Here is an 18646-nt window from a genome sequence, read left to right as displayed (position 1 = left end):
CGTAAAGCTCATCGCAGTAGCTCTCCAGTCTGCAATGCAGTCAGGCTTCGATCTAAGCAGATTCCCGTGCTTTTCTTTTTTTATTACCAAATGCTTTTAATACCCAAAGCCTCCCTAGAACTTTTCAAAAGGCCGGTCTCACTTCTTTGAACAGCAGAGCGGCCCTGAGCGCGGGGTGGTCGGGTTGCTCGTTCCCTTCGTGGCCTGTGGCAGCGTCCAAGCCAGCACACGCTGTGGTGTCGGCTCTTCGGATCACGCGCGTTCCCGGCTGTCGGCCGGCTGCGGCACTGACACCAGTACTTACATCATGCCCAGTCTGCATCGCTTCGGGGCTTCATACAGTAAAAAAACCGTTCCCTGTTTTTCCTGTTGAATAAAAAGACAAAGTTGTTTTAATGTTTCCTAAAATAGTGATAATTATAATAAACTTATTAAATACAGAGACTAAGTACATAACCTGATCTAAGAAAGGCTAGTTTTTAATTGCGTGTAATGGATTATTGCTCAGTGTAAGCAGATTATTGCTCTAACTTATTGTAGAGAATACAATACATTAACCATGTAAATAGAACACATACAGCAGAGTCTATTCAACAGCAAATATTTATGTTCCCAAGTAGGAAGAGATGGTCATAAGTATTTTAAAAATTATCTCCGTACACAGTTATTTTTATCAATGGACAGGCTAACCCCTAAAAGCCTTACACGCACTTAAATTGAAAGACAGTGAAAAGATGCTTAGGTTTTCCTGTCCCTCAAATTTATGATTCACCGTAGATGTACACGGGGCCTGAGCTTTCATTAACCTTCTGCTCCGGTTCACCGCGGGCCTGATACCGGCAACAGTTTGGTCAGCAGCAAAACTCACGGTTTGATTTTTAGGTGTGCTGAGCAACAATTATCGCCCATCACTGAGAGGTCTCATGAGCAGGTGCCATCCCCGGGAAGGGTTTATACTGAGAAAACACGTCAAACTCTGCCCTTCCCAGTGAAGCCCTGTGTCTGTATCTGCTGGTCTGTCTTGTGTAACACCTTCTGAACTCTCCTGACATTTCTTTCCTTTACAGTTTCGTTCATAAGCCTCAAGCACTTCCTTTCCTAGGAAAGACTGCATTTTCACTTCTTCATTCGCCTTTCTGTTCTCCATCAGGCCTCTGAAGGAATATCTTCTCTCGTGGGTACAGAGGTGTGTGAAAGGGCCGGATGATGGCCAGGTGCTCCATGAAAACTCTGTGCTAGCACGGTCCTAAACCCAAGCCCTGCTCCTGGCTGGCAGCTGTAATCCTTTTTGCCCACAAACAAACCCGCTGGGACAGCATTCTCTCCGTAGGATCCAAGAGAGATGCTGTCCCACTCCCTGCTGTGTGACACAAACATCCCTCATAATGCTCTTCAGCCTTCACTGCTTCCAGTCTGAAGCCAAATCGCGGATAGGTGTCCCAGTGCCACAGTTCTTCAAGACTTACACCCCAGCTAAAGTAAGCTGGCAGGTGAGTGTTACAATGTTAGACTGGTTTGTATAGGAACTGCTGCAGACCTTTATGCAATTCAGAGTTCATTAATTAGCATCATGAAAACAATCTAAAATAAACCAATTCTGATTTATACCAAGTCCTCTTCAACGAAACTGTAGAGCAACACCTTGCTATGTTTTTAACAGAACACTTAAACATTATATTGTGCTAAATACCACACTTAAACTTTACATTGTGCTAACTGGTTTCACCATATTAGAATTTACATACAAAAATTATGCAGAGTGAATATCACATTTTCTAATCTTTCCCGTTCATACCTGGAGGTCAAATCCGACACCATGAGCTTTACACATCTGGAGGAGAACGTTATAGGAGATGGCTGCAAGGCTGGAGTGCCTCAGCTGACTGCTTGCTACTGCACACCGGTTGCTTGTTGGAGACAGCTAGAGAAAACAACATCGGATTCTTCATTTTCATACCGGTTTATATCAGAAACCAACAGTTTACGAGTTGAATGGCTTTTTCTCAGTAAACTCATCTAAGTGTGGAGTAAGGCTTCTTCTGGAGGAATTCCTCTTCATCACAATGTATATCGGACACAGACATTTCTGTGCAGCAAAATTAAATCCTCGCCTCACGCTGTACATAAAATCTTATATTATAGATCAGGTCTACAGAATCACCCTTTCTGACCCGCATTTTGATATTTTCATAGCTCCATTGGTAACTGAGCCCTGTGAAATCATTCGAAGCGGCTGTGGTCGGGATCCTCTGAGTCCATCCGGCCCTGGGGAAACGTTCTAGAGTCAGCTCTGCTTGATAGCAGCAATTCCAAAGCGGGTTATCGGTAGTTTCCGCCAGAGAACAAAAAGTTTTAAACAGATTTTCTAAAGCTAAATTTCAAGTGGGTTTCTCGAAGACTGAGCACTCTGCTACTGCATTAGCATGCAGAAGTTTTCCAGCAAGTCTTTGAGGAGACGAGGCCGAGTGGCTCCAAGTACCTCTACAGCTGATATCCGCGGCGTTCCTACTACGGATAAAAATCAGCACAGCATTCGAGTTTAAACTCTTAGCGGTGCTCAGTACAAAAGAATAGAGATGTTCTCCGAAACCAAGGCTTTCCTGTGATGTTATTTTTAATACTGGACTGTTCGTTCAGAGTGGGGATACTGCACGTTGAAGCATGTAATTTACAGCATTTTTTTCCAAAATGATAGTTGTTTTGACATTGACTCATTTAAGTTGACATAGTTGAAATCCTTATATAATACATCTCTGCCTGAAAATTAATCATGTTTATAATATTCTGAGAATTAATAACACCCATTGCTCAAGTCATTAACTTAAAAAAGGAGCTTCCAAAATCTGTTCTCTGCAGTGGGGGACCACAAATAAATGAATGCTTGATAAAATAATCCAAGTAGCAGTTTAACAAGCGTAAACTTGAATGTGGCTGCAATAACACAGAACTATTGTTTAAGGGTTGGCATCAGGTTGATGAGGTGCTTATTTCAGCTACAAAGCATGCATACACATGCATAATGAACTGCAGGATGAATTATTAATGTGTTGCTTATTTAGCCTCATCTGTCTAGAAGATAATGTATCCTAACTATAATGAGTGATTGGTTTTGTACATAATTACAGTAGCAGCAGTATCTAGGAAATTTGTTCTTTCAAAGAAGGATTTCTAAAAATAAAATCATCACACAGACTCAGTTGCTGCTCCATTTTATCAAAATCAAACCTACCAGGACTGAGAATATATAATAAATTAAAAGGGACAGAATCATTATTAACATCATAATTTTACACAAAGTGTTTTACTTAATCATTCATTACAGATCATGTGCTGTAAAAGCATTTGTCTCTTGGTTTGCTTGTTTCTTTTTCTACAGATATTTTCCTGAGAGAGTGCATCTTGTAGTTAACTCTTGAGGAGATAAAAACCTCAGAATTATAGAAGGAAGAAAAATAAAGGATATAGTGACAATTTATGTTAATTCTGACAGAATTTTAATTGAAAAAAGTTGCTACTTGATTACTTTTCATTTCTAAAACTTGTACTACAGGGACTAATCATATCTAATTTACTTCAACTAAAAGTGGTTGCCTGACAAGAACAATAGATCAAGAGCTCATTAACCTCTAAATTACAGCTCCATGACATTTTTAGAATGGTGCTGCACTCCTCCTCTATGTATGAAAAAAAGGGAGTTGTGAATCTTCTGTCCAAGTGTGTAAAGCGGCATCTGGTTTCTATCTGTATGTGTAGATATACATAGCCACACACTTCTTCTGCCCTGACTTCTCTGCGGGCCTTTCTTCCCTTTTCAGAGGGGCAGTCTCCCGGTTCAGAGCTGTGTTAAATCCTGCACCAAGACCGATCTCATAGAAGAAATCAGCGTAAGAAGCAAGTCATATGTTAGCCGTGCTTCCGTGGCACTGCGTTTGTAAGGATGTCAGAGCAATACGCAAATATCAGCTTATTTAAAAACCGCATCCCTGGGAGGCACTATGGTGGACGCGATCTTCAGAGCTTTCAGAGAGATTAAAGGCGAGATCCACAAGCAGCAAGTGCTGCAGCACTCAGCATTTTGGTCCCTAAACCTATAGTCCTGAGCGCCTCGGCTTTGTGTGCAACGCCGACGGAGAGATGGATGCAGAACTGAGTGAAGTTCTGAGCACCAACACTGGGGTTTACCTCAAGCGAGAGCTGGGGGGATTTAGGTGTCCAGATCCTTCTGCAGACGTAGTCCTGACTGTTTTACCCTCAGTTCGGTGCATGAAAGTACAAAGCTGGGGTAGAACTTCCATGGTCTGACTTCTGATCCCAGACCAGAGTTCATGAGCTAAAGGCTCAGATTTCTCCTTGACTGCTTTTAAGTTACCCCTGTAGTCAGGAGAGTGCTTTCTTCTCCTTCCTTTTTCTTGCAACTTATAAATTACTACATTTTTTACAACTTGAAAACTACCTAAAATATTTAGAAGTTAGTTACTACCACAAATCAATATTACTGAGTACAAAAGATGAATAATTGGGTACTCATAAGCATCCAGAACCTTTCCTTTAATTTCTAACATGATGGTATCCTGTTTCCTTTATTAACCTTGACTAGCAGTTTAAAAACTGAAAGGACCGGATTCACCTCCTCTAGAACAGTGATCTAGGTCAGATTTTAACTTTTCAGTTATTTACATTAGTAATTTTATTTGTAAGCAAATCACTGCTTACGGTTGGTGTCTCCTCATGCTGAATACGTTGGCTTTTCATTTTCTGTGGACCCAGAGATACTTCAAATGGGCTAGAGCGACCGTCCAGATTTCCATCCGTCACGTACAACAGCAGCTGCGTCAAGGCCAGCTGGTCACTGTAGCAGAGGTCCAGGTCTGTTGCCCATACCTAATCGAAACACAAACAGGTGCATTAAAATTAAAAAAAGGAGAGTGAGAACAGGAAGGGTGAGTGTAAAGGAACATCTGTGCCTTTATTTCCCTGCATGTTGGTGTGCGTACCTATGGTTTCCTTGTGCTGGTGCATCACTGGCAGCAATAAGCCACTTCCAAACGGGGACAATCAGAACTCACATGTAACTTCAAAAATCACTTCTCAGAGAAAACAAAAAGCCTAAGGACAAAACAGTGACCTGTACTACCATGATTTTAGCAACAATTAGAAAAAGTAGAGAGATGAGCTCAGCAGCTGTGAAGCCTGGACCACATTAAATAGGTAATTACCTAAATGTGAACATGACACCTGGATTTTGCAGCTGAAGCCCAACCCGCCTGTGTGCAGGACGGACTTGCAGGCAATGATAGAAACCCCACATCAACCTCAAGAAGATTTCAAAGCATTAAAGCGCGTAGAAGTCGGGCAGGATTTCGAGGCCGGTCCACGCCAAGGCTGTAGCAGAAGAAGTACGGTGGGTTGCTTCTGCAAGGCTCCTCCACCCCAATAACCTGAGCACGGCTTTACCCAGGAACTTTTCCCACTTAAAAAATGCTTGTGCCTACTACGCCAGTGAGAAATGTTAATGCACGCAAATATCTGCCCTACAGTGGACCCCTTTAAAACAAATCTAGCAGTGACTGACTTGAATAAGCCTTTGAATGGTAAATGGCATCATTATAAGGATATTAAGAGGTCAGGCAGTCAAGGCCTCTTGGTAAACTGGAGTTAATTTCTGAATTGTATGCACATAGTAATGCCCTTTTTATAATGGTGAATAAATCACATCAGTAACAGTTGTTAATATCTAACTGCCAAGTATCTGTTGCTGTATTAAATATCCTATTTGTCAACTTAAATATTTCCTGCTGCATGGTGTAAAATGCAAATCGGATGCTAATAGCTGGCTTTACTTAGTAATAAGGGAATATTCCCCAATTATAATGCTTAATTTTCTTCAATAATTTATTCTTTATCATCACTTCTGCAAGACAGGAAGGAACTTTCATATCGATTTGTACTTTCCCAGTATGTGCTAACCTTTTCAATGAGCTAAATAGTAATTATAAACTATACATACTGTAGAAGCGTTACATTAATTTCCATAAATATTATCAGCAAGTCAGGAACAGCCAATGTGTCTTGAACCTTGTTTGAGTTGGATTTGAGATTCTTGGTTAAAGCTTTGCCCCCAGAAAGAGATCGAAGGGCTACACGAGAGGACAAGGTACTACTGAAAATCTTGGATATCCAAGGACTGTTTGCTAGCTGAGAGTGAACGGGTTGCTCACAGTCCAGACCCTGATGTTACACCTGTGTTGCTCTGACCTCAGAGTCTACACCAGCCTTATCTGGAAGCTCTGTTGCTGCGTGAACAGAGGGGCAGGAGGCCGGTCTGGCTGAAGGTAGACCATAAAACGGCTGAGATGGAAAAACCACCCAAGTTAAGCAAAGACGTCCCTGCAGCCGCAGTGCATGTGGGAAACACAAGGGCTGTCTTCTGGCAACGTGCAGAGAAGGGGCTGAGCATTTGACAGCAGATGAAGCATTAAAAACTGCAGCCTGGCAAATGTAAACAGCCATTAGCACAAACCAAATTCGTTAGACCCTGGTAGAGATTCAGACACACCATACCAAGCGTGGGATAGTACATAGGTTTTGCAAGAGTTTCTCAACAAATCCCACGTTGTTATTAACAAACTATATGCAAGTGACGTGGTTTAAAATTTCTGATGTAGAGAAGAGACCTATGAATTACTTGTGTGATCCATTTCACATCATCTGAGCAAAAACCCCGCAGGCAGCCTGGCTCCAGCGCCCGGCTGGCAGGTTCCCCAGCGCTGTTCTGGGGAGGCACAGAAGCTCTCGGGGACCCCTGCACCAGGGGATGGCTCCAGCCTCATCGCTGCCTGAAGAAGCGCTGTCACACCAGGATGAAGAGAAAAAGCTTTCAGCAGGACAAATTTCATGCTGGAAATCATGAGACCGACCAAATGCTATTTCGAGGAGTTTCTGTTTAGTTTCAGAGCATATGAACTAGTTGTTTCAGATGCGGCTTCGTCACCTCAGACCAACTACAAAAATAAGGGCTCAGATCGACAGGGCGGACTGATGGCCGTACTGTGTGATGAAGGAAGGTGTCCGTCCCCTCCCCTGCCCGTTACTCTCTAACGGTGCAGAAGGAGAGCTCTAAACACCTCCTGACCATTCAGTCACAGTTACATTCTACATAGGTAAAGTCATCGTATTTTTTGCTTTTTTAGATAAACAAGCGAAAGGGGAGGAAGGCAGACATAGCTGGAAGCCAGCTGTCCACCTCCTCTCATTCTGGGCCTGAGGCTGAAGCACCCCTATTGCAAGTCAAAGCAGCCAAATGGTCATTACCGTGTGCCAGCTGGGATCACCCCCAAGGATTCTTTTCCTGGCTCAGGATTGTCAGAGAACAGTATCTTGTGGCCATGTCACTTTTTGCCCTGGATGTGTCCCAGAACATCCCGAATGTGGGGAGAAAGGAAGAAGGATCAGACGGCATGAGATTCCAGCTTTATCCTAGCAGAGGATTCCCCTTTGCCGTGGAAATCCAGAAGTGCCCTTTAAATCCCCTTTGTACTGCTACAGAAATGAGAAAGACACAGAGTCTGGGCAAGGGGTCTAACTTCACTTTCATGGATAATTTTCTCCTGTTTTATTAGTTCAAATGCAGGTCAGATCATTAGTACCTAAGCTGACTGAATTCTTCAATGGCACAACTTCTAAGTCCCAGTTCCTGAAGGTCACAAGTGCTCTTTGCAAAATTATAGCAGTCAATACCAGGCAACATTTTTGGTAGTTTTGAGCAAGGATGGAAGTTCAGCAGGCCTGAGTCTAGCTGGTGGAGCCACGTGAAGACAACAGCTGTGCAGCTGCTTACAGTGCTCTTATTCTGGAAGCAGGCAGTGGACATCTGTTTGCTGGGTCTATCAGTCTGGCATCTTTCACCAATAATACAGCAATACATATTCCCAAATGGAAAGGGTAGCTCATTATATCACACTAAGCACATGTAGACCATACTGAAGTCAGCAGGTGTCCCTTGAGTGTAATGACCTACAATTAATTGTAATAAACAAAGAAAAGAGCACCAGCATCCTATCTGCGTCTAAAGAATTCTAATTAGGTGGACTCCATAGTTGACGACTTCTCATTTTCTGTGAAGATGTTACCATGCTTGTGCTAAGACCACTTATTTCCACTGCTTTGAGAGTGCTCTTTGGGAGGCAGAGCACCGAGCTAAATCAGTACGGCTAGGGCTGCCGTCAGCAGCAGATATGGAGAACAACATGAACTGAGAAAAACATCTGATGTTTGAGAAAGAAGAGCTACACATCCCACGTGCGTGACCAGTTTGGGCAGTATAATTTAGACGTACCTGTTGCTCTCTCTTCTGCTTCTTTTGCCTTATTAAAATGTCAGAGCAGAGGAAGCTCTCAGCTTGGCTGCTCCTTCCAGTTCTGCAGTCCTGATGCTGCTGGCCAGCCTCAACGAAGCATCGTGCAACGTGCAAGCGAAGAGGTAGGCACAGAAAAGAGGGTATGGTGGAGCCGAAAGCAGCCTTAACAACGGCAGTACCAGTCACCCCAAACGGAGAGACAACTCTTCAGCTGAAAGAACAGTCTCTGCGCAGGATCACGGAGACTTTCGCAGCAGAGCTGCTTCCACAGACGGCTCCTCCAGCAGCTCAGAGGCACAGAGCACCGCGCCACGAGGAGGGAGTCCCTTTACAGACCTCCAGCACTGCTCCCCGCCATCACTGGGACCAGGTTGAAGGCTTCACCCACGTATTCTTTGGTTCCCTGCATACTTCGGAGCACTAGATTGTACATGGCAAATAAAAGGGCACTGACCATTCTTGATGTTACCGCTTATAACTGGAAGGAGCTCAGGCAGGCTCCCACTATTGATGCCTTTGAAAACGGAAATGTAGGAGCAGTTGAAACCGAAGCAGAAGTCGGGGGAGCGGAAGGTAAGAGTGGCACTACACGAGCGCTAAAGAAAAAGTACACAGCCTCAGATAAAAGTGGTGAAGAACAGATCTTCATATAGTTTCCAGCAACACCTAGTGTCACAGCGGAGCAAGGAGCGCTGCTTTCCAGCAAGGTTCCTGTTCCAAAGGGAGGCGTGTTCGCCCAGTTCGGTGCTGTGAGTATCCTCACAAGCAGGAGGTGACATTTCTATCCGTGGCAGACTTTAACTGAGAAAAAACCTACATGCAGAAATGTGAACCTACTGGAATCAGTTCGAGGCTTTTCACTTTGTCTCAGGACATAGAGTAGTAGCTGTTCCTGCAGTCTATTAAAAGAACCAAACGCCCAAAACAAATTAAAACTTTTCTTCCAAACGTCAACCCACCTCCACCTTTCTGGCACATAATCTTCCCAACGGACTAACAGCTCCACAGAGCTCCAAGCACGGGCAAAACAAGTGAAACATCAGAGCTACTCGTTAGTTTGGGCCGTTCTTCGCTCAGCAGGCTAGAAAGTTCACTTAGGTTCAGCTCTCCAGGAACATCGATTGGATTGCAACAGGTTTTCCTCTGAAGGAATACAAAATGGGTGTCAAAAGCTTCTACAATGCCTTGAAAATCTGAGCGGTGGTGTTCTGTGGGTTTTGTTTGGGTTTTTTGTTGTGTGTTTTTTTTTAATTGTATGAATATATTTCCATAGTTTATACAGCAATGACTGTGGAGGTCAGGCAGTTAATAACCAGATGAATTATCATCTCCTCCAGTAAATCAGGAGCTGTTAGAAGAAGGCCTGTGCAAAGGTCAAGTTTAAGTAAAGAGAAAGAATGATACCATCATACAGATTAACAAATACCTATTACTTGAGTCCATCCTCATTTTCTGAGAATATACAATAAGGGCATGTATGCAATCATAGGCACTTACGATCGTGGGTGCCACATCCTGACAGGATTGCATGGGAAATCAGCATAACGTAAAGAGCTTTAACTTGGAATTCTGGGACTTTCAGGACACTTATGTGTTCAGAAACTAAACTGAAACAGAGCTCACTTGTGAAGCCTAGAACTGATATTTGATTTTCAAACAACAAATGCAAGTTCAAAGATCATCAGATTGGGGTTTTATTATGACTTATGGTTAAAAAAAAACAGTAGAGGCAGCGGTTAAGATTTTAGATAATCTTAGGAGTGGTTTTAGATTAAGCTAAGCAAAGCACAGATTAGGACTTTCCAGAATCCCACCAGTGGAAAAAAAAAACTAGTTAGAAATACATCCTGCAAGGCTTACTGGCTGTTTTGTCCAAGGAAATACGATGAAATCTGGAATTGCTCCCTTGTACACAGGCTGCCAAGTGCTGCCAGGAGACGCTCGCCTTCAGCACGCACAGCTTAAGAGCCTGCGCTTCGTAGTAAAGACATCTCAGGTGAATAAAGCCAGAATTACAGGGTAATTCTTTAAAACTGCCATAAAAATGCTTCAGCTTTAAAATCTAAACTTGAGAAGGGAAGGAAACATAAATTCTTAAAGAGTTACTAAATTAGAGCTTTTCTTTCTCCAGTTTAACTGGTTTATCTGCATCTGGTATTGATGTCAGCATTATTGTAAATGGCACACCAGCTATTTTTAACAAAGTGGTTGAATGACACTGTAAAAATGTCAATTAGTAAAATATTAATGCAACTGGGCGTTGAAGAGAGAGCTTCTTTTATGACTTTTGAAATTCACAATAGAATTTGATGATTTCACCGGTGATCGCAGACAGGATCTTATCCGGCTGCCATCTCGTGGCAGCTGCTGGGATGGTCTGGTGCTGGCCCAAAAACTTAAATTTTAGGGCCCTAGAACTGGCCCTGACCTCTATCCTGCTGAATATAAGATTGGAAGATGGTTAATGAAAACACTGAGCTGCTTGTTTGCAAATAACACATGGAAAATGCTACATTCTGTCTGGAGCAGTCTGAAGACGCGTCTGTGGGTACAGAAGAATGCATCCCACCAAAAGCATCCCTCAAAGCGTGAACTAAATTGTAATGCCGGGGCTGTCCGACGGGCTTCCGAGGCATCCGTACTCTGCTCTTCCCGAGCCCAGCCTGCCTGCGTGGCTGAGGCTGGCTGGCAGCCCTGACGCCGTCCTTCTCTGGGCCTTTTTAAGCCACTTTTCCTCTGCGCCCAAACTGAACCATTTAATCCAGCATTCTCTCATTATTGCTGCAAGAGCGGTGGGGCCGTGTAAGCTATCAGACCAACGACAAAGGTGACTTATGACCCCGCTACTCCAAATTATCTGTGCACAGATCTATGGATGTAAGTAAGTACGCACTCAAGCAGTCCCACTCAATTAAATGGACTGATTTAGGTGCAGCTCCTTGACAAGCTGGGATCTGAGCAGCATTCAGTCAATACCGTGCAAGGCTTCATTTCGAAGGGTCAAGGCCTTGCTCTTAAAGATCAGTCTTGGAAAACAGAGCGGGAACCAGAAGCGATTCAGTCCAAGTTATGCACCTAATTCTTCGCCTCCACTTCTTCCCTAAGACACTGAAAACAGCGCATCTCCGTCTCCCTTTCCCCGGGGAGCAAATCACAGATGCTTATAACCAAGCTAGAAATAGATTCCCGAGGCAAATAGAGAACTGTGTCAAGTCCCCAGCTTTCTGTGCCCTTCGCTTCCCTGCCGGGATGCTCACAGCCGACGCTGCACAATCCCGCAGGTCCCTTCGCCGGGCTCAGCCCCACGCCGTGCTCCAGGGTGGGCGGTGCGGAGAGCGATGCAGTCCATGGTGGGCTCTGCTGTGGCACCTTCCTCAGCTAACCCAGCGCTGCGACGCCGATCTCAGCCTCAGAAAAAGTCAGCTCCCTCCCCTCACGCTTTAGTTAGACACAAACGAAACAACGAAATGCAAGAAATGAAGTGCAACGTGCAGCAGACTGCAGGACAGACAGGCGTGAAGACGGTCAGGCAGCAGTTAGACCCTCCTGCAGGCACTGCCCTCAGTGCTGTTGGGTGCAAACAGCAGCCTCCTCCAGTGCTGTCACAATTTAAGGAAGAGCTAGATGTAGACAGAGGACGCTACAATCTGTAGATGTCCCTGAACCACTTGGTCTAGGAAGAAGTAGTGGCAAGCAGGCTAGCTAGGACTGCACACTCGGCGACAGACTGAAAAGCTCCCCTGTGAGGACGAGAGACAGGGAGCTGGGAGAGGCTTGGGTACCAAGCAGAAGCAGATGGAGAACCCAGTGGAAATATCTGAAAGGTTGCAGCATCCCCTAGCTCCTCCGGGCCCGAGGCCAGCACCCCTCTTGTCATCTTTTGGTCAGCGTAGACTGCAAGCACGGCAAGAGAGATACCGCTGCGTCTGCAACGGGCACGCAGCTCTGCGGTGACCCAAACAGAGATTACTTTCTCATTTCTACGTTCCCTCTGGCAGACAGCTTGGCAGACAGGCATCGTGCCTTAGCCCTCATGCAGAGTCTCTTTGCTACCGGTGCTCCGAAGGAACACAGCAATCTGACAAAAGCGTGTTGAAGGAAAATACTCGCTAACAGTAGCAACCTTTAAAAATACATGCAATACCCCATTATTCATATAAAAATTAATTTTATGCTTACGACATATAGATTTTTAAAGGCTTTCAGATGAAGAGCTTGAAGCTCTAAGTACCAGCATTTCTTTCCTCTGCTCTGAAGTCCCCTTCGCACGAGTGCACAGGGGAGGTGCGGTGAAGCCATGGACTGCAGCACACAGCTGCTCAGGCCGCCAAGGCAGAAATATGTTTCCACTTATTTGGCCCTTCACATTTCTTAAAGAGTTGTATTTATGTAGCATGTATCTTTATGAACGTTTCGGGGAGTTTTAAGTATTTAAATGCTCAGACTGTTTTGGTAACAGATGTTCAATGATATATTCAATTTTTAGTTTTACTGAAAATATCATGTATTGGTTGATATTTTCTGTAAAATATAACTTTGAAAGAATGCCTAAGTATACTGTACTTGCAGGAAATGTATCTGAGCCTTTCAGCTACTGCATTAAAGTGGCCACTTCTGAAATTAGTGAGCAAATGTTCTGAGAGTCTAATAGGATTTCTTGTTTGCCAAAAAAATAGTGCTTTCAGGAACGCAACCTTTTGTGTAATCTCTCTCTCACAAGACAGATGGCATCATTAATTGCCTCTACATCTAGTTAAATTTAAAAACCTATGCTTAAATAATGTTAAAGTTGCGGTACCTGCTGACAAACGTAGGAAATGTTAAGGTAGAATCAATTGGAAACAAGGGAAGAAAACCAAGACAGAACAGACAGGAATAACAACAGGCCACAAAAGACACCGACTGATTCAGTTCGTCCTTGTTCACGCCAGGAAATGTCACATCCTTCATAATCTAGGAAGCATTTCTGCATTTCGGTGAACTCCTGGCTTAAGTGAAGCAATTGGCAACCCTCCCATTGACTTCAGAGGGTGAGAACGTCATCCCTTAATCTTTTTTAAACAACTTTACATGGAAGTTGTCCAGTATGGCTTACCTGCAGTTCTGATCACAACGCCTGTGTAAATACATTTTGGGAGTCAAATGTAACTGCTCTGCATTTCAAAGCTCATGTTCTTCTGATGCTCTGGTTCACCACAGTCACCCTACAGTGGTATCAGTTACCAAAAGCCTGATTTTAAGCCTCCTCTGAGCTTAAAACAGAATATAATTTTCATAGCACTGCCAGCATTTGCCAATAGGTACCATATGCTAGCTCTTTGGTTTTAAAAATACAAGCCCTGTGCGTCAAAGGCTCTCCTCACACCCCAGCAGCTGTGGGCCGCAGACTCCCCAACGGATCTGAGGGCCCACAGCCACACCATCTCCCGACAGCCCAGCCACACTCCGCAGCCTGGCCCGCTGAACAGACACGTGCCCTCTTACAGCTAAACATTTCCTAAAGAGGGAGGGTCCTGACTGAAGAGCGCGGAAGAAAGCAATGTCTAAAGAGCAAAAAACCAAGGAGATGCATTGGAAATACAAGAAATATTTGAGGCTTGATGCTGAGATCTTGAATCAGCATTTGTATCCATATGCTAATTTTGAATTTGTGTAATTGTACCCAGTAAGCTCAGCAATACTATTCATCACTAACAGCAAGGATTTTATGTTCTTTAAAAATTACCTCATCTTCTTTAATCTTCAAACACAAGGCCACTACCAGAACACTGAACGCTCAGTCTCTTCACCCAGGTTTTACTTCATTTGTTTTATTTCAGTCTGGCATTATGCATTACATTTTTACACCTGGCTATTCAATCCTGTTGACCAGTATCAACCAGATGTGCAAGAAGGTGAAATCATCAGATATATTCAACTCCCGTGAGATTCCTAAAATCAGTAAGTGGACGGAGGAAAGAGGCCTCCCCAGTGACCTTACGATGGGAAAAGCTGCAGGGTGAGTTCAGCTGGAAAACATGGGAACTTAACTTCAAGGCACAAATCTATGGGAAACCTGGCTTCAGTGTTTTTAAGTGCATGGAAGTGTTTTTATTTTTAAGCAGAATACAGTACTCCATAATGCCCTTCGTCTGGTTTTCACAGTGTCTGACTGGTGAAAGAATTTAACAGATTATGTTGTGACAAAGAAATCTGACTTTGTGAATAAAACAAATGCCATGTTACTCCACCACAGAAACATGCAAGATTAATATTTGATTACAAACTACGATCAAGGCTGATCATCAACATTCATGCCAGGGATTAAACTGCTGCTTTAAATCCATGCTCTTACCTATTTGTTCCTTGGCACTAAATGCAGCGTGTGTTGGGAGCAAAATACAAGAGATTCAGAACATTTTGAAACTAAATTAATCTAAACATCTTAGCTGTAAGACCATTGTCTGTGATTACCAGCTTAATGCAGAGGGCACTTATTTTAGGGGAAAAAAAGTCATTAAAAGGAATTAAAATATTATTTTCTTATCACCCAGCTTTGAAAGCAGCCCTGCAGGCTTTGCTGGTTTGTTACTCTTCAGGCTGATGAGGAAGGTTCCTCAGGCCACCCGGCAGATCAGGTCCAAATGTTATGCTATTGTTAGAATAACCATGGGCTGTACCTCCCTCCCCGTGCCTCACGGCGTAGAAATAAAGCGTGTTCAAAAGGGCAAAGCTTTCTCCTGGAATCTGTTGAAATGGAGTAGGAAAGCAGGCATTTCTTGATCTCAGGGGGACAGCATGAAGTAACATGTCTGCCTCACTCACCTGCCGCTCCATCGTTTGTGGGTGGATGAAAGTCACAAAATCAACTGAGAAGTAACCAAGCACTCCTTTAGATTTACAGGTTTCTCCAATTTTTAAGCAGAGTGAATTAAGAACTGCTGAATCGACGGAACGTTGTGGAATGGTAGTGCCAGATGATCGCAAAGGACCGTCAGCATGGAGCTGGTCTCCAGATGACACTGTTTTTATCTTGCCTGTTGGCTCTATCAGCATATCCACCGTGAGGCTGGTGACGTTTTCTGAGGGCGGGAAGGCTTCTATCACACCACCTAGTAAGAAATGCATTAGCTGTTAAGGTCGTAATCAAATTCACACGTGATGCTCTTCAGAGTACACACAATGAAACCATCCAGCTCCTACGGTGCTCAGACATCGCAGGGAGGACTGCTACGGAGATGCGACAAGTAAACAAACGTCCTGTGAGCAGCATAGCTAGAACCCATGAATCTCTTAGAAGAGGAAGAAGCTATCTCATCTACGATACCTTCGTACAGTTCAACCAGTGGCTTTTGAGCTGGAGATGCTTTGCAAGCGGTTCCAAACTGGATATATCGTGTATCTGCTAGGAGGAATACCCTCTTGGGTAGTACGAATGAACCCTGGGCTGTCCTACAGCCCAGCTAAATGCCAGGTGCAGAACAGCAGCGAAACGCAATGCCGGGACCTCGGGGGAGTGGTATCTCCTGCTGTGAACTTATCCTGGAGGTTCCCCTCCATACGATGGTCTGAGAGAAGTAGTCTGCCTTTTGGTATGCGTCCTCACAAGGAACTTGGTGTGTAGATGGGAAGGCTCGCAGGGGACAACTTCAGGCATGGTTTTCCATAGGAAAATCACAAAGAAAACTGCTTGGCATTCTGGATTTGCCTTTTTACTGCATATAATGCTGTAACGCATATGGCATAAACTAATATAAGGATAAACTAATAAGTAATAAAGATTGGTACTCTATATGTTAACTGGCATTATTTTTAAAAAAATGCTTTCAAAGCTTTGAATGATCCTGGTCTCTTCCACAGATGAAGAAATGTATGAAACTTATATATCCGTTATATATAATACAAAACGATAGCAGGGCAGAATCACTGCAGAAATTTGCTACCCATCCACAAACACTGCATCTTTTCTGTCCCAAAGCTGCCATACAAATATCGGGTGTGACCACATCCGGGCAAAGCCTGCTCACAGCCACGCTCATTTGCAGTGGTTACACACGGGTTTTATCTGCACTGCCTCTTACGGACAAACCTGGGCTCGCTTCCGAGCTCCAGGCCAGTTGGGCACTGGCCAGCTTCGATCCAAAGGTGCCATGAGCGGGTTTAGTGCAGGAAGCCCTGCTGAGGACTCGGCACCGCGCGAGCCAAGCTATCCAGCTATCAGGTTGGAGCTTGCTCATACTGCTTTGGTTGGAGGGCAACGGTCTGACGAGGAGCCCGTGCCAACGTACAGTAAGGGACGATACGGCACCGCACGACCGACCCTGCCTGGAAGGCAAAAAAGGGGAGAAAGCTCAGCTCCCCTCCAAGCCAGTTAAAGGTTATGAGCACGTTTCACTTTATGCAACGTACGTATGTAGCATCCAGAGCTTACACAGAGCTCCCTTCCTGGTCCTGCGGGAGGGAAAAGCGAGTCTTGCAGATGTTTGCTCACCAATGCCTAACAAAGATGAAATGTTGCCGCATTTACTCACACACTAGCGTTCCCTAAAGCCCTTTTGCCAAATGTGACAGCCCCCAGTACAGTAACCCAGGATTGAGGAGTTGGTGCTTATTGAATCAGAATCACACAAGAAAGGTAATCCAGGATTAATATAGGTTAAATGCTTGGATAGGACATATGAATGATGGAACAGTTGCCAATAATTCATTCGTAAATGAACATTTGAAGCATAATGGAGAAATAAAAGGAGATAAATATTTAAATGGGCCCAAGATTAACAAGAATATGGCATACAATATGGTATAATTACTCCTTATAACACTTAACAGCGACTTTGCAGTCTTATTTACCTTGACTAAGAAATGTTTGGAGGAATTTTTCCCATGTAGGGAATCGTTTCTCATTGACTGGCTGTACGTGCTGTGCTAAAAGGCCCGGCAGCTCCTGGGAGATCTTCACCAAAGCTGGCTCCTGCAGAAACAAATTAAATAGAACCACAAGCAATTTTACTACAGAAATGAAAACTGCTTGTGGGGTGATTAAAAACCAGGCCTCCAACAGGCGAAAAAAAAAAAAAAATGTGGTTACTGTTTACCCACAGTCAGGAAGCCTTTTTTAATTTTTCTGCTTACCACTCTTCCCTCCTATTGAAAACTGTCCTTCTCCGAAAGACAACGCCCCCCCTTTCAGTATAGCATCTATTTCATTATAATTTATATCAATAATTTGATCTGGCAACTGAAAATGCTAAGCACTTGGTAACTGCTTAGGGATCAATACCAGCAGTCAATAACTTCTACATTGTTTATATTTTGAAACTGAGCATATTGAAATAAGTCACATGTGCCAGAAATAGTATTACTGACTCTATGTTTAAGCTGTTATATCAACCCAAACACCCTTTAGTTATTAAAAAAAAAAAAAAAAAAGGAATAATCAACCAAAAGCATTTCTAAAGCGGGAGATATCCTTTTACACTCTGCAGTCTGTAACACGAATTCACAAGTGTATTTGTGCCTCTCTTTTTGGGAGACTTTGAGTGGTCATACTATAGGAGATAAACTAGCTTTTCCTAGTTTCAAATTCTTTCTGATATTACCACATACACAAAACCCAATTAAATACAGAAACTAGCTGCATTGCTTTTACTGTTCAAAAATGTCCCAGAAGTACACAAGCATATAAAGTGCAAGGACCCTGACTCTATTGCTTCAGGCTCCTTTTCTCGCCGCTTCATAAGCGTTCGCCTGCTTCCCCTGGGTCTCTTTGCTTCTGTTTTACATCCTCTCTCTTCAGCAGCCCGTGCTTCAGAAGATGACCGACCATCTTCTGGTCCTGGCAATGTCCTAAGCCACAATCGTATTAGCTTGAGCTCTGGAGGAACATGATAAAACCTTATGGCTAACATCTAAGAATAGGAAAGAAATATCTATCTACTTTTCCAGACCAGTGAGTTTGAAGAGATGGGCTTTGTCATGAAGCACATGATGTGACGTAACCAAAAATATGAATTCAAAATCAGCTTACTGTGATTTATCTACCAGAATGAGGAGGAGGAGGATGGGCCAATGACTAGGGCATCAACTTCACGTACGGGAGACCCAGACGTATCTTGTTCCTGAATCCAGTCTGCCTGTGCGACTTCGGGAAAGGGACTTTCTGTCTGTGCCTCGGCTGTCCAGCCATGAAAGGGGGACAACTGCTGTCCCTACCTCACATGGAATCGGGAAGAGAGCCTTAAAAATACTGAGGTGCTTAGGTAATGATGCTGATCTGGGCTATGCGGGCTCCTTTCATATACTAAGGAGAAA

The 18646-nt window shown here is 43.8% G+C and overlaps 1 protein-coding gene across 1 annotated transcript in view; it reads right to left on the bottom strand.

Moving 5' to 3' along the window:
* IQCH (IQ motif containing H) overlaps positions 1 to 18646 on the bottom strand; it is a 68953-nt gene that overhangs the window by 4256 nt on the left and 46051 nt on the right. Inside the window, exons 15-19 of the mRNA XM_075431607.1 lie at positions 17186 to 17306; positions 15161 to 15447; positions 4714 to 4881; positions 1796 to 1921; positions 305 to 366 (exon numbers count right to left, since the gene is read on the bottom strand). Of these exons, the coding sequence (XP_075287722.1) occupies positions 305 to 366; positions 1796 to 1921; positions 4714 to 4881; positions 15161 to 15447; positions 17186 to 17306 (764 nt within the window). The remainder of the gene's footprint in view (positions 1 to 304; positions 367 to 1795; positions 1922 to 4713; positions 4882 to 15160; positions 15448 to 17185; positions 17307 to 18646) is intronic.

The sequence above is a fragment of the Opisthocomus hoazin genome, chromosome 10 (assembly GCF_030867145.1).
Source record: "Opisthocomus hoazin isolate bOpiHoa1 chromosome 10, bOpiHoa1.hap1, whole genome shotgun sequence".
NCBI classification, from domain to species: domain Eukaryota; kingdom Metazoa; phylum Chordata; class Aves; order Opisthocomiformes; family Opisthocomidae; genus Opisthocomus; species Opisthocomus hoazin.
This window is presented reverse-complemented; position numbering and strand designations above follow the sequence as displayed.